General features: G+C 43.9%; 1 protein-coding gene across 2 annotated transcripts in view; it reads right to left on the bottom strand.

The window, feature by feature from the left end:
* tpcn3 (two pore segment channel 3) overlaps window positions 1-15137 on the bottom strand; it is a 36976-nt gene that overhangs the window by 1437 nt on the left and 20402 nt on the right. For both annotated transcript variants that reach the window (XM_061063833.1, XM_061063826.1), the window contains 13 exons: window positions 14446-14564; window positions 12355-12456; window positions 11956-12082; window positions 9594-9801; window positions 7250-7394; window positions 6848-7033; window positions 6361-6425; window positions 3851-3938; window positions 3603-3672; window positions 2486-2702; window positions 1188-1278; window positions 551-664; window positions 260-372 (listed from right to left, as the gene is read on the bottom strand). In XM_061063833.1, the coding sequence (XP_060919816.1) occupies window positions 260-372; window positions 551-664; window positions 1188-1278; window positions 2486-2702; window positions 3603-3672; window positions 3851-3938; window positions 6361-6425; window positions 6848-7033; window positions 7250-7394; window positions 9594-9801; window positions 11956-12082; window positions 12355-12456; window positions 14446-14564 (1645 nt within the window). The remainder of the gene's footprint in view (window positions 1-259; window positions 373-550; window positions 665-1187; window positions 1279-2485; window positions 2703-3602; window positions 3673-3850; window positions 3939-6360; window positions 6426-6847; window positions 7034-7249; window positions 7395-9593; window positions 9802-11955; window positions 12083-12354; window positions 12457-14445; window positions 14565-15137) is intronic.

The following is a 15137-nucleotide window of genomic DNA, read 5'->3' as shown; positions in this document are numbered from 1 at the left end:
TGGACAGAAATCACACTGTGGAAAGGAATTTCCCCATGGGGACAATAAAGTCTTAAGTCTTACTTTTGATCACGAGTGTTTACTATAAGTTACACACCAATGGATGAATGAATAATGTGTTCCAAGTTATTTTCTTTATCTGACAAAAGATGTAACAATTCTTCCTTCTTTTTTTTCAAAATAAAAGCAACAAAAGTAGTATTTCCTTTTCTCCGTCTTGATTTTCTGATAACCTCCGCCTTCAAATTCTGTTTCTTACGTCTTGAAGCGATTTTAAACATCAGGGTGGGTTTGGTGTTTGCAGATTGGCCGGTTCCCAGGTCGTTGTCACAGGTTTCCATGGCGTTGACCAAATTATCCTCTAACCTCTCCCTGGCGGCCAAAAACAACAAGGACATGTTTGTGGAGGGGAGTTTATACACTTTGTTAAGCTGGTTCAAAAGCACATCATAGCATTAAGATCAAATGTTTTGAGCTGATGAAAACTGATCTCCTGTGAGCGACCACAGGAGATGTTTGATTCTTCATCAAGGCCCTGGTTAGGACTCACTCTGCAACAGCGAGCTCCAGTTCCTTGATTTTCTTCTCCAGAGAAGTCTGCAGGTCGCTCTTCTCCACCGAGTACTCCACGAAGAATGCCTCCAGGACAAACGCCACAAAGATGCTGGAAGACAAACAGGAAATTATGCTTCACAACTTGATTACCAACCCATCAGCTACCTGAGTCTGAGAAATGAAACCAATGTGGAAGTGCCAAAAACTGCAGTGCCTCAACTGTGCACTAGAGTCTGTCTCCTGCAGTGAGTCAGTCCCCATAGAGCTCCATGTTAAAATGTCTAACTTTACAGCTGCAGTTCCTCCAGTGTCCACTAGAGTCTGTCTCCTGCAGTGAGTCAGTCCCCATAAAGCCCCATGTTAAAATATCCAACTTTACAACAGACATTAACAGGTTTACAGCCTGGTACCAAAAACGTTTTGTTATTTTACAGTACCTGAATCTTTTTTAAAGCAGACAAAATGAAAGTTCTTTCAAATAAAAGCTGATCAACAGACACAGAAGGTACAACTGAGGGTTTTTACTCTAATGCATACACCCTGTCCAGTTACAAAGTATAATACAACATTAACAGCAATAGGATATAGCACGCATACATATAAAGTCTCTTAATCAGGACTGTTAGTCTTACTTGATGATGACGATGACGACCATGATGTGAAAGAAGATGAAGAAGATCCGGGCTGACACGTGGGTGACGGTGGTGAAGCCGCTGCTGAGCAGTAAAGACAAGTTAAGGAATCATAGAAACAAAACCACGAATCTGTTGGATGAAAATAATCGTTCATAAATGTTAGAGTATCTGTGAGGAGGATAACCAGACGCAATTCAATCAAACTAGCATTTCATTCTTTAAAGATGGCTGAACCTGTTTCTTTACAACCTTTGCAGGAACATCTTTTACTAAAATTAATTATCTAAAAACTTCATCCATCAAATGTGTAAATCAACCAAAATGAAACGTAGCATTCAGTTCCTTGAAAGTTTGAGATTACCACCATCTCCTTTTGACTCCACAAGATTAACATTAAGATTTACTTTTATTGATCCCCACAAGGGGAAAATTCAGTTTTTACACTCTGTAAGTCATGAACACACACATAGGCTGAAGTATACACACACATGCAGAAACAGGATCCTATGAACATGCACTAATGGAGAGATGTCAGAGTGACGGAGCGGCCCACAGCGGGCACTCCTGAGCTGGTGGTGGGGAGGGGGTTTGGTGCCTTGCTCAAGGGCACCTCGGCAGTGCTCAGGAGGTGATCTGGCACCGCCCAATAAATAAAAACAATTTCAACCAAACTCTTAAAAAGTGGATCTGGAAGAAATTACCAACCCTGCCTTTAAAGGAAGAATATGATTTTTTGATCCAGCAGATGTTGCCCTTGAGCGCCAGCATGAAACCAAAACAACTTTGGCTGCATTGTTGTGTTAGCATGCTATGTTAGCGCTCTTTATTTTGCTCGTAGCTTCACACTGTATGTCAATTTACACAAAATTATTAATATTTATTTTTTGTTGTTTGTGTTTATATTTGTTTTTATCTCTGTCCTTTGGTTAAGTTATGACGTGACATTCAAATAAGCAGTGAGTACAGTATGTTCTTCTTTTCTCTAGTCCCTCAATTAAACAACTTTCATATGCAAGGGAGCTGGCCGGCCGTCCCATCAATATAAACAGGCTGTAGATACAGCTCAGATATCATCACAGACAGCAGGACTCAGTGTCAAACTCATTGTAGACAGTCATGACTCACAGAGTTATTTTCAGAGGATAGATTTGATTTCTGCTGTATCTAAATGTGAAAAATCACATATTCTTCCTTTAAGGACCTGTGGCTGGTGACTGACAGCTACAATAAGATGAAACCCATTAAACATGGGTAAACACCATGAGCTGACTGTGTGGCATCAAGCTAAAGGATATCATGCCACTGGTTGACCACAGTGAGCTCCACCAGCAGGATGAAGGAGGACACCACGCTGTTGAAGTTGTTCTTGCAGTAGTTGAGATGTGCGAAGGGCGTTCCTTTCAGCAGAAGGTTTCCACAGTATTCACTGGCCGGGTCGCTGGTGTCCTCATAATACTTCACCTTCCCTTTGAACAGCTCCATCCCCACCATGGCAAAGATGTAGTACACCACCTGAGGGGGAGGAGCTAGGTTCAGTATATGGATGCTAACTCTGCTAACGTGGCTTTACAGTACAGTTAGTGCACCAACTATTGTAATGAAATGTGATTGCGGCCATTGACTCTTTATAAGACGTAGATGTTGATATGTAGACTTCACCCATGATTTTCTTAACTACCATTTTGAAGCATTGGGGTCCAACATTATGGCCGGTTTGGAACCTGAACACATTAGTGTTGTCACAGCAACAAAAATAGAAGACCTTAGCACTCAGTGTTGGGTAATTTCTTGTTTTTAATTACCAAAATGGGCGGCCAAATTCCTGCACACTGTCTAAATCGTACTGTACGCACCAAAACTTTCCCAATGTATTGACACTGTATAGGCAGTGTTGGCTCTGTTTCTTTGGGCATCTTTTGGGTAAAATCTGACTGAAGATCTGCAGATGTTCCGCTGATGAGTTATTGAGCCGGGAAAGCCAAATCTGTGAATATCTTTTATTGTTTCAGAAAACGACATACTGCTCCATGTCCATGTGTCACGTTGGATTACACCGCTTTAGCCTACTAGCCTACTGTTTCTTCAACACAGCACCGTCCTCATTGCCTTGTAAATGACAAGATCAGGTCTCAGAAAATAAAAAAACAGGCCTTTCTTTCGTTTCTGTTTTCTAGTGATTTTATTTTTTGTTACATGAAATAGAAACTGAAAATCTAATCATTTTTTAAATTTCACCCATCCCTTTTTGACCATGAAACAGAAAAACACCTTGTATTTAAAATTTCATTTTTGTATTTTAAAACGAAAATCAAATAACCACTCATTTTTTAATACCTGTTTCTGAAAGGAAAATCGAATGACCAAAAGATATACTGACTGTGATAGCTTCCTCTACTCTTTAAAACTACTCACAATGATGAGCTGTCCGAATGTGAGGATGGCCGGTCCGATCCTGATCAGCGTGTTGATGATCGTACGAAACCTAACAGGAAATACAGTCTTCATTGTTAGTGAAGATATAAGAAATATAAACTCAAACACACGGATGAATGGGACATGACACAAATGAGTCCTGATCCAAAAAAAGATGTCCTGTTTTTTTAATAAGAAGAGGTAACAGGTAACACATTTACTCTGATACTATCAACATCTCCACAAACCTTTTGATGCTGTCGACCACCCGGATCAGTCTGAGGACTCTCAGGATGAAGACAATGTCGAGGATCTGACGGCTGCTGTATCCCCCCGCTATGACATAAAACATCATGTCACAACACAGAATTATGACATGAACAATCAACAGGTGGATATTTAGAGATTTCTAACATCAGGTTACATGGCACAAATCATAGAAAGAATCTGCATCCAGCTTTTTAAAAGGGAACCTTTCATTATATATACTTTACACAGATCCTTTAACTTTACACAGAGATCCAGTTCACTGTAGATCCTTTAACTTTACACAGAGATCCAGTTCACTGTGGATCATTTAACTTTACAGAGATCCAGTTCACTGTGGATCCTTTAACTTTACACATAGATCCAGTTCACTGTGGATCCTTTAACTTTACAAATAGATCCAGGTCACTGTGGATCATTTAACTAAGCACAGAGCTCCAGTTCACTGTGAATCCTTTAACTAAGCACATAGATCCAGTTCACTGTAGATCCTTTAGCTTTACACATAGATCCAGTTCACTGTAGATCCTTTAACTTTACACATAGATCCAGTTCACTGTGAATCCTTTAACTAAGCACAGAGATCCAGGTCACTGTGGATCCTTTAACTTTACTCAGAGATCCAGTTCACTGTGGATCCTTTAACTTTACAGAGAGATCCAGTTCACTGTGGATCCTTTAACTTTACAGAGATCCAGTGCACTGTGGATCTTTTAACTTTACAGAGATCAAGTGCACTGTGGATCCTTTAACTTTACAAAGAGATCCAGTTCACTGTGAATCCTTTAACTTTACAGAGATCCAGTGCACTGTGGATCTTTTAACTTTACAGAAATCAAGTGCACTGTGGATCCTTTAACTTTAAACAGAGCTCCAGTTCACTGTGGATCCTTTAACTAAGCACAGAGATCCAGTTCACTGTGGATCATTTAACTTTACACATAGATCCAGTTCACTGTGGATCCTTTAACTTTACACATAGATCCAGTTCACCGTGGATCCTTTAACTTTACACATAGATCCAGTTCACTGTGGATCCTTTAATTAACTTTACACAGAGCTCCAGTTCACTGTGGATCTTTTAACTTTACAGAGATCCAGTGCACTGTGGATCTTTAATCTTTACACATAGATCCAGTTCACTGTGGATCCTTTAACTTTAGAAATAGATCCAGTTCACTGTGGATCCTTTAATTTTACACAGAGATCCAGTTCACTGTGGATCTTTTAACTTCACTCAGAGATCCAGTTCACTGTGGATCCTTTAATTTTACACAGAGATCCAGTTCACTGTGGATCCTTTAACTTTACTCAGAGATCCAGTTCACTGTGGATCCTTTAACTTATCAGAGATCCAGTTCACTGTGGATCATTTAACTTTACACAGATATCCAGTTCACTGTGGATCCTTTAACTTTACAGAGAGATCCAGTTCACTGTGGATCCTTTAACTTTACAAAGAGATCCAGTTCACTGTGGATCCTTTAACCTTACACAGAGCTCCAGTTCACTGTGGATCTTTTAACTTTACAGAGATCCAGTGCACTGTGGATCCTTTAACTTTACAAAGAGATCCAGTTCACTGTGGATCCTTTAACCTTACACAGAGCTCCAGTTCACTGTGGATCTTTTAACTTTACAGAGATCCAGTGCACTGTGGATCCTTTAACTTTACACAGAGATCCAGTTCACTGTGGATCCTTTAATTAACTTTACACAGAGATCCAGTTCACTGTGGATCCTTTAACTTAGCACAGAGATCCAGTTCACTGTGGATCTTTTAACTTTACTCAGAGATCCAGTTCACTGTGGATCCTTTAACTTTACACAGAGATCCAGTTCACTGTGGATCTTTTAACTTATCACAGAGATCCAGTTCACTGTGGATCCTTTAACTTTACACATAGATCCAGTTCACTGTGGATCCTTTAACTTTACACATAGATCCAGTTCACTGTGGATCCTTTAACTTTAGAAATAGATCCAGTTCACTGTGGATCCTTTAACTTTACTCAGAGATCCAGTTCACTGTGGATCCTTTAACTTTACTCAGAGATCCAGTTCACTGTGGATCTTTTAACTTTAGTCAGAGATCCAGTTTACTGTGGATCCTTTAACTTATCACAGAGATCCAGTTCACTGTGGATCCAGTTCAGTGTGATTTTTTGTAAGATGTATTTTGGTTTGTAAAAACATCAGAACATTAATAACATGCTTTGGGAACTGATAATTAGAGATGATGGACTGATGGTAAAAATGAAACATCAGAAATGATCATGCCTACTTCAAACAGGAGAGACAGACGGCTGTTTTCAATCTTCATTACTGAAATTGTTTAAATACTTTTCTAACTGTAGTCAATCATTTAATCCTTAAACTGTTTGTATATTTAATTTCACTCTGCTGATTCCAGCTGTGGTATTGGCCAGTTTCAAAGATGCACACTGAATCGGATTCAGACATTTGGAAAGAAATTAACCCAAACACGTACATGACTTAATGGCAGAGTTGATGATTGTAGCGATGAGAGCGGAGACAACAATGATTGTGTCGAACCTGAAAACACAAAACAAACATGTCAGATGGCGATGATGCTGAAAGCTGAACCAGCTGCAGCTTAGGACAGAGACGCACGTTTTATACTGCAGCTTCATCGACGAATCAAAGCTTGAGACCAGAACTCCTTTTGGGTTTAAGAACTCTGAAAGCATTTTTATAAAGGAACTATAACTTTTGGACTGCAGCGTTCATCTCGAACCTCCTACGTTACCCAGAATCCTTTGTTGGTTTTGTACAAACCAAAGACCTGAGGTCCCAAACAGGACAGACATCCATACAATTCATGTTACTCCGTTTCCCCGTGATAAGTATATTTCAGTTGTTTTCTCCTGATCTCGTCTAGTTGATCTTGTATTCTCGCGATAATAACGTAGCTGTGAAAACAAGTTAATCACAGTCGTACGCCAATTCTTCCTCACCAGTTCCAGAAGTTGTGTCTGGAGAAAAACGCTCGGGGCTCGAACACGTACAGCTTCAGCAGGATCTCCAGCAGGTACAGAGACAGGAACCCCCACTCTGAGTTGGCGATCATTGGGTTTTCCTCGTCCAGACCGATGAACACGGCGTTCACCAGGATGATTAGGTCGTACACGATGACAAACGCCCTGAAACACAGACACACACACTCAAAATAAAACTGCTAATTTCGTGTCTAATCTGACAAATCAGTTCTTTGTCATTCTCATTAATTTTTCTCATCATGATGCATGGAGTCTCCATAAGACCATTTGTACATAACATTTGTGTCAATAATGAAACGACTGAAAATGCTTTAATTTCTTATTCTATTTTTTTGTCTAATAAAAATCTGTCCATCTCACCTGTGTTGGACGAGCCAGCAGATGAGGCGGCTGGGTGCTGACAGGTAAAGGGCGGGGCACAGGCTACGGAAGGGGTGTGGCCTGGACTTCAGCGTGATCACCTCAATGTTCAGCAGGTCGGCCAGCTGGACGAATGCCACCCTACCTGTCAATCAACCGACCGAGAGAAAAAACATCAAATCATAGATCATCGTCTTTCTGTTTGTAGAACGGGAAAACTCTCAAGTCTTTCCTGATGTGACCACTAGAGGGCAGCTTCTTCCATATCTTCCTCAAGGAAGATTGACATGTTTTTAAACCTGGTGTCTGAAGGCCCTGACACACCAAGGAGACCGTCGGCCATCGATCCGTCGGTGAGCAGCCATCGTCCTCGTCTTTGCGATGTGTCCAGCTCAGTCACTACCCGTCGGCCCCAGTTGGCCTTTTTTTGGCCGACTCTACATGTTGAATCAGCGTGAGCGAAACAAGAGAGCAAATACAAAGAGAGAGCAAAGAAATACGGAAGCGCCTCTTCTATTTTTGTTCCACGAATAAAAGATTAAGGGCTGACAATGCCAGCGCCATTTTCAACTTTTTATCAGACATTATTCTCCATTAGAAGTTTATTATGAGTGTTGAGCGAGAAAAAATTGAAAATTGTCTTCTCGTATCACAACAATGGTTTATTTATCTGCGTTCTTCCTCGTCCTCTTCAGGTTTCACCTTTTAGAATGACGATTACAGACTACTGCCCCCTACTGGCATGGAGAGGTATTGACTTTCACGCATGTGTAGAATGTAAGTGGTGGTTGGCTGTCGGCTGTAGTCTTTGCGGTGTGTTCAAGTGAAACTTTTTAGCCGAGACAAAAGGCGTTGTGCTCCGACGACACAGGCGGCCTTCATCGCCACTAGTTCTTTCCATCTGCTCGATGTGTCAGGGCCTTTAAGGGTGAACAGTTACAGCTAATTGTGGATGTCCCTAGTAGAAGTGTTCATCCTAACGTCTGCAGCAGGTAAACAGGTTGTAATGTCTGCAGCAGGTAAACAGACTGTAACGTCTGCAGCCGGTAAACCGGCTGTAACGTCTGCAGCGGGTAAACAGACTGTAACGTCTGCAGCGGGTAAACAGACTGTAACGTCTGCAGCGGGTAAACAGGCTGTAACATCTGCAGCGGGTAAACAGACTGTAACGTCTGCAGGTAAACAGACTGTAACTTCTGCAGGTAAACAGACTGTAACGTCTGCAGGTAAACAGACTGTAACGTCTGCAGCAGGTAAACAGACTGTAACGTCTGCAGGTAAACAGACTGTAACTTCTGCAGCAAGTAAACAGGCTGTAACGTCTGCAGCGGGTAAACAGACTGTAACGTCTGCAGGTAAACAGACTGTAACTTCTGCAGGTAAACAGACTGTAACGTCTGCAGGTAAACAGACTGTAACGTCTGCAGCAGGTAAACAGACTGTAACGTCTGCAGGTAAACAGACTGTAACTTCTGCAGCGGGTAAACAGACTGTAACGTCTGCAGGTAAACAGACTGTAACTTCTGCAGCAGGTAAACAGGCTGTAACGTCTGCAGCAGGTAAACAGACTGTAACGTCTGCAGGTAAACAGACTGTAACTTCTGCAGCAGGTAAACAGGCTGTAACGTCTGCAGCAGGTAAACAGACTGTCACGTATGCAGGTAAACAGACCGTAACGTCTGCAGCTGGTAAACAGGCTGTAACGTCTGCAGCAGGTAAACAGACTGTAACGTCTGCAGGTAAACAGACCGTAACGTCTGCAGCTGGTAAACAGGCTGTAACGTCTGCAGGTAAACAGGCTGTAACGTCTGCAGCAGGTAAACAGGCTGTAACGTCTGCAGCCGGCAAACAGGCTGTGGAGATTACTTTGGCTTTTCTTTCAACTTCTTGAGGTCTGCTGACTGGCGGCTTGTGATAACATAACTGTATAAACATGGATGTAGTCTCAATGACTTCACCTACTGGTTTCAGAAGAGGACTTATGAAGCCGTATGACAATGATGGCCATATTGGAAATTCTGACTCAAACTAGTTTTAGATCAACCTAGACATGGGTGAAGAGGTGGAGCTGAGGCGGGGCTTAAGTCTCCTGACAGACAGATTTAACCCGCCCACCTTTCAGTCACCCATACCCTGAAATAATGCGAATGTATGTAAAAAAAAATTTATGAACATGCATGAAAAAAACTCAAAAACAGAAATGTGCAATCACCCACCTTTCCTCCTGAGCTGCTCCAAACCCAGAGAGAGAGTGTTGCATGATTGGTAAAAACAAGTATTCAGTCCCAAAATGTATTAATACTGATTTTATTACTCAGTGTGTGTGTGTGTGTGTGTGTAGTACCGATGCAGCCCTGGCTCTTGTGGTCTGAGACGCTCCACAGCAGCTCTCGGTGGGCGTTGCTGATGTCAGGATGGACCAGTCTAACCACCTGATTCCAGTTCGCCTGGCTGACTACAGGCTCCGCCCCCTCCTGTCTCTGCTCCTGCAGCACTGCGAACGCTCGCACCATCTTGTGCCTTTTAGTCCTGACCAGCTGCCGTACCTCCTCCTGGTGGAGCCAGAGAACAAGATGGAGAAATCAGAACCCTGTTTGCTAAGCACATTTGGGTTAGGTCACTTTTGGCGCCCCCTATTGACAAAGTGCTGATCTCTTCCTGACTCGCTGTCATGTCAACATTTTAAAGATTGTTTCTGTGTTTGAACTCCTGAGGTCCGTTTCAGAGAGCAGGTTTAGTTCAAACTCTGAGTCAGTTAACCCTGAAATGAGGGAAACTCTGGGTATTCTGTTTCAGAGGGAGGTCACTCAAACTCGAGAAAGAGGGGTAACTCCAGCCCGTTCCAGAGAGGGAGGTAACTTTACCTCTGAGTCAGTTAGTCATCATATTACTGCATGTATCTATCTGTAAATCTCAGTCACTAACCACCTACTTTCCTGGGAGCTCTTGAGCCCCCTCCCCACCGGATTGTTGATGGACGGCTTCCTCCCCCCACCCCCTTGCTCCCTATCCCTCTTCCTGCATCTTATCCCATCTCTCCCCCTATCCCTTTCCAAGCCCGGCGCAGTCTAGGCCTGTGAAGGCTGTTTCGTCATGAGCTGGGGATCCGGCCGAAGAAACTGCTAGACCTGTCTGCTACCTTTGACACAGTCAACCATCAAATCCTCCTATCCACGCCCTCTGAACAGCTCAGGAACTGCCCTCTGCTGGTTCGTGTCCTACCTCTCTGTGCGATCCTTTAGAGTGTCGTGGAAGGGAGAAGTGTCCAAAGCTCACAGCTTATCCACAGGGGTACCTCAAGGGTCAGTGCTTGGTCCCCTTCTCTTCTCCATATACACTAGCTCACTTGGTTCAATAATCCGCTCTCATGGCTTCTCATACCACTGCTATGCTGACGATACCCAGCTCTTCCTGTCACTGCTATGCTGACGATACCCAGCTCTTCCTGTCATTCCCACCAGACGATGTTACAGTCTCTGCAAGAATCTCATCATGCGTTGCTGATATCTCTAAATGGATGAATGAACGGCACCTTCAACTCAATCTTTCAAAGACTGAGCTCCTTGTCATCCCAGCCAGTCCCTCTATGCAACCACAGATCAATATCCAGCTTGGAACAACCAAACTCATGCCCACAAAGTCTGCAGGAACCTGGGTGTCATGATTGATGAGCAGCTAACTTTTAAGGTTCAAGTAGCCTCGATTGCCCGGTCAGGTGGATTTGCCCTGTATAACATCAGGAAGGTCAGACCTTACCTGTCAGAACACGCTACACAGCTCCTGGTACAGGCTCTTGTGATATCACACATCGACTATTGCAACTCTCTACTGGCAGGTCTTCCTACATGCACTATCAAACCCCTGCAGATGATACAAAATGCAGAAGCACGACTGGTCTTCAACCTTCCTAAAAGAGCACATGTCACTCCGCTGTTCATCTCCTTACACTGGCTCCCAGTTACTGCTCGCATCAAATTTAAAACTCTGCCGCTCGCTTACAAAACAGCGACAAAAACGTCTCCTTACCTAAACTCTCTGATCCAGGTCTACACTCCCTCCCGCCCACTACGCCAATGAAAGGCATCTGATCCAACCTTCACAACAGGGTCCTAAGACGCTGACCCGGTGGTGGAATGAACTTCCAAACTCCATGTGATCTGCAGAGTCCCTCTGCACCTTTAAGAAAAAGCTAAAGACCCAGCTCTTTCATGAATACCTACTAACTTAATGATGATGGTCTCCATATTATTGATGATGATGATGGTAATGACGATTGTTTTTGTTTGATAACGATGACTTATAAGATGGTTTCTATACTGATTAGAGCTCTCAAGAACTGCCCTCAATGTTGTGCTTTGCTGCTGGTCACTTCCTGTCAGCACCTGTGTGTCCAATCGGACTCAAAGCTGATCGTTTGCTCTTACTGACATTGTTCCCTTTTTTCTAGATCCTTGCTTGTGTTGTTCTTACTCTCTGATGTACGTCACTTTGGGTAAAAGAGTCTGCTAAGTGAATTGTAGAATTGTAGGTGAGAGGACATTAAGTCTGTGTGTGTGAATACAGCTTTATGTTGGGGAGAAAGTTACATTCAAATACACTCTGAATATGTCAATATATTTATAATTTTTAACAACAACTTCCTACCTCCCAGCTGTCTAGGCTTGTGTGTGTGTCTATGTGTGTGTGTCTGTGTCAGACTGTGGTACCTTCAGGTACTTCTTGTAGTTGTTGTAGACAACGGCAAGGAACACAGACATGAAGATGTAGGTGTTGATGAGGATGTAGAGGATGAAGAAGATAGCATAGAAGTAGCTGGCGTTGTACGCTGGCATCCTGCCAATGAGAAGAGATATCAATAATCAACGTTTCTGACTCTTCTCAAAAGTGAACCATGGAACCAGGTGTGAAGTCTGAGACGTAAAAACAGACAGGCGGTCAAATACAGACTAAAATATTAATTCTTAGAAGAAAGGTCATTAAACTTCAGACATCTCCAATCTGTGAAAACAGCGTCATTCTTCTCTGCTTTTTCAGGAACAATAACCCAGAAACAAAATGATCTGAAAATACATCAAAGACACATTTTTCAGAATAAAAGGTCTTACATGACGTCAGGACTGTTGGCCGTTGTGACGAGGACGTAAAGGTCAAAGACGATCTCGATGTAGTTAGTGAAGTACGGAGCTCCGTCTGTCGTCTTCAGACCTCTGAGAAGACGTAGGTGTTAGACGAAGATGTTAAATAAACACACACACACTTATCAAACACTGTTTACCCAAGTTTAACTCTAACTCATCATCAATGTTCGTGTCCTCAGCCTGCAGACGTTACAGCCTGTTTACCTGCTGCAGCCGTTACAGCCTGTTTACCCGCTGCAGACGTTACAGCCTGTTTACCCGCTGCAGACGTTACAGTCTGTTTACCCGCTGTAGACGTTACAGTCTGTTTACCTGCAGACGTTACAGCCTGTTCACCCGCTGCAGCCGTTACAGCCTGTTTACCCGCTGCATACGTGACAGTCTGTTTACCCGCTGCAGACGTTACAGTCTGTTTACCCGCTGTAGACGTTACAGTCTGTTTACCTGCTGCAGCCGTTACAGCCTGTTTAACTGCTGCAGCCGTTACAGCCTGTTTATCCGCTGCAGCCGTTACAGCCTGTTTACCCGCTGCATACGTTACAGTCTGTTTACCCGCTGCAGACGTTACAGTCTGTTTACCCGCTGCAGACGTTACAGTCTGTTTACCTGCTGCAGACGTTAGTCTGTTTACCCGCTGCAGACGTTACAGTCTGTTTACCTGCAGACGTTACAGTCTGTTTACCTGCTGCAGATGTTACAGTCTGTTTACCTGCTGCAGACGTTACAGTCTGTTTACCTGCTGCAGACGTTACAGTCTGTTTACCCGCTGCAGACGTTACAGTCTGTTTACCTGCAGACGTTACAGTCTGTTTACCTGCTGCAGATGTTACAGTCTGTTTACCTGCAGACGTTACAGCTTGTTTACCTGCTGCAGACGTTACAGTCTGTTTAACTGCTGCAGCCGTTACAGCCTGTTTACCCGCTGCAGCCGTTACAGCCTGTTTACCCGCTGCAGACGTTACAGTCTGTTTACCTGCTGCAGACGTTACAGTCTGTTTACCCGCTGCAGACGTTACAGCCTGTTTACCCGCTGCAGACGTTACAGTCTGTTTACCCGCTGCAGACGTTACAGTCTGTTTACCTGCTGCAGACGTTACAGTCTGTTTACCTGCAGACGTTACAGTCTGTTTACCTGCAGACGTTACAGTCTGTTTACCTGCTGCAGACGTTACAGTCTGTTTACCCGCTGCAGACGTTACAGTCTGTTTACCCGCTGCAGACGTTACAGTCTGTTTACCCGCTGCAGACGTTACAGTCTGTTTACCTGCAGACGTTACAGCCTGTTTAACTGCTGCAGACGTTACAGTCTATTTACCCGCTGCAGACGTTACAGTCTGTTTACCCGCTGCAGACGTTACAGTCTGTTTACCTGCTGCAGACGTTACAGCCTGTTTACCCGCTGCAGACATTACAGTCTGTTTAACTGCTGCAGACGTTACAGCCTGTTTATCCGCTGAAGACATTACAGCCTGTTTACCGGCTGCAGACGTTACAGCCTGTTTACCCGCTGCAGACATTACAGCCTGTTTACCCACTGCAGACGTTACAGTCTGTTTAACTGCTGCAGACGTTACAGCCTGTTTACCTGCTGCAGACGTTACAGCCTGTTTACCGGCTGCAGACGTTACAGCCTGTTTACCTGCAGACGTTACAGCCTGTTTACCTGCAGACGTTACAGCCTGTTTACCTGCAGACGTTACAGCCTGTTTACCCGCTGCAGACGTTACAGTCTGTTTACCTGCTGCAGACGTTACAGTCTGTTTACCTGCTGCAGACGTTACAGTCTGTTTACCTGCAGACATTACAGCCTGTTTACCCGCTGCAGACATTACAGTCTGTTTACCTGCAGACGTTACAGCCTGTTTACCTGCAGACGTTACAGCCTGTTTACTCGCTGCAGACGTTACAGTCTGTTTACCTGCTGCAGACGTTACAGTCTGTTTACCTGCTGCAGATGTTACAGCCTGTTTACCTGCTGCAGACGTCAGAGTTGAGTGAAGGAAGACAAACTGCGTACCTTTCGAGTACAGAAAGGTTAGACTGTAAACGTGTTCTCACCGTTTTCCGAGCAGTTTGAGTGCCATGAGGGAGAAGATGAGGACGCTGAACATGAAGAGCAGGAAGACGTAGAAGATCTGAGGCAGAGCGTTCCGGATGCTTCTGAACGCTCTGCGGAGCTGAACACAAACAAACAACAGAGACAGAGGTTGAGAAGGGTCTGAAGCTGCTCATCCTCCCTCAGGACACGCACACACACACTGACTAATGATGCGTTCAGGCGCCGTCAGCTCGGCGACTCAAACATTCTAGCAGGAAATTTTAACAACACGTGATGCTATGATTACAACGTGATGGACATCAACAGGAGACAGTGTACCTCAACACACACACACACACACACACACACACACACACACACACACACACACACACACACACACACACACACACACACACACACACACACACACACACACACACACACACACACACACACACACACACACACACACACACACACACACACACACACACACACACACACACACACACACACACACACACACACACACACACACACACACACACACACACACACACACACACACACACACACACACACACACACACACACACACACACACACACACATCCCGAGGGGGGCGCTATTTCCTTTTCTACCCTCAGTCAGAGTCATAAAAAAAAAGAAAAGGTAAACTTGACTGCAGCCTCAGGCAGGTGAGACAGGT

This window comes from Labrus mixtus, chromosome 2 (genome assembly GCF_963584025.1).
Source record: "Labrus mixtus chromosome 2, fLabMix1.1, whole genome shotgun sequence".
Classification (NCBI taxonomy): domain Eukaryota; kingdom Metazoa; phylum Chordata; class Actinopteri; order Labriformes; family Labridae; genus Labrus; species Labrus mixtus.
Note: the sequence above shows the minus strand (reverse complement) of the source record. Positions and strands in the feature narration are given on the sequence as shown.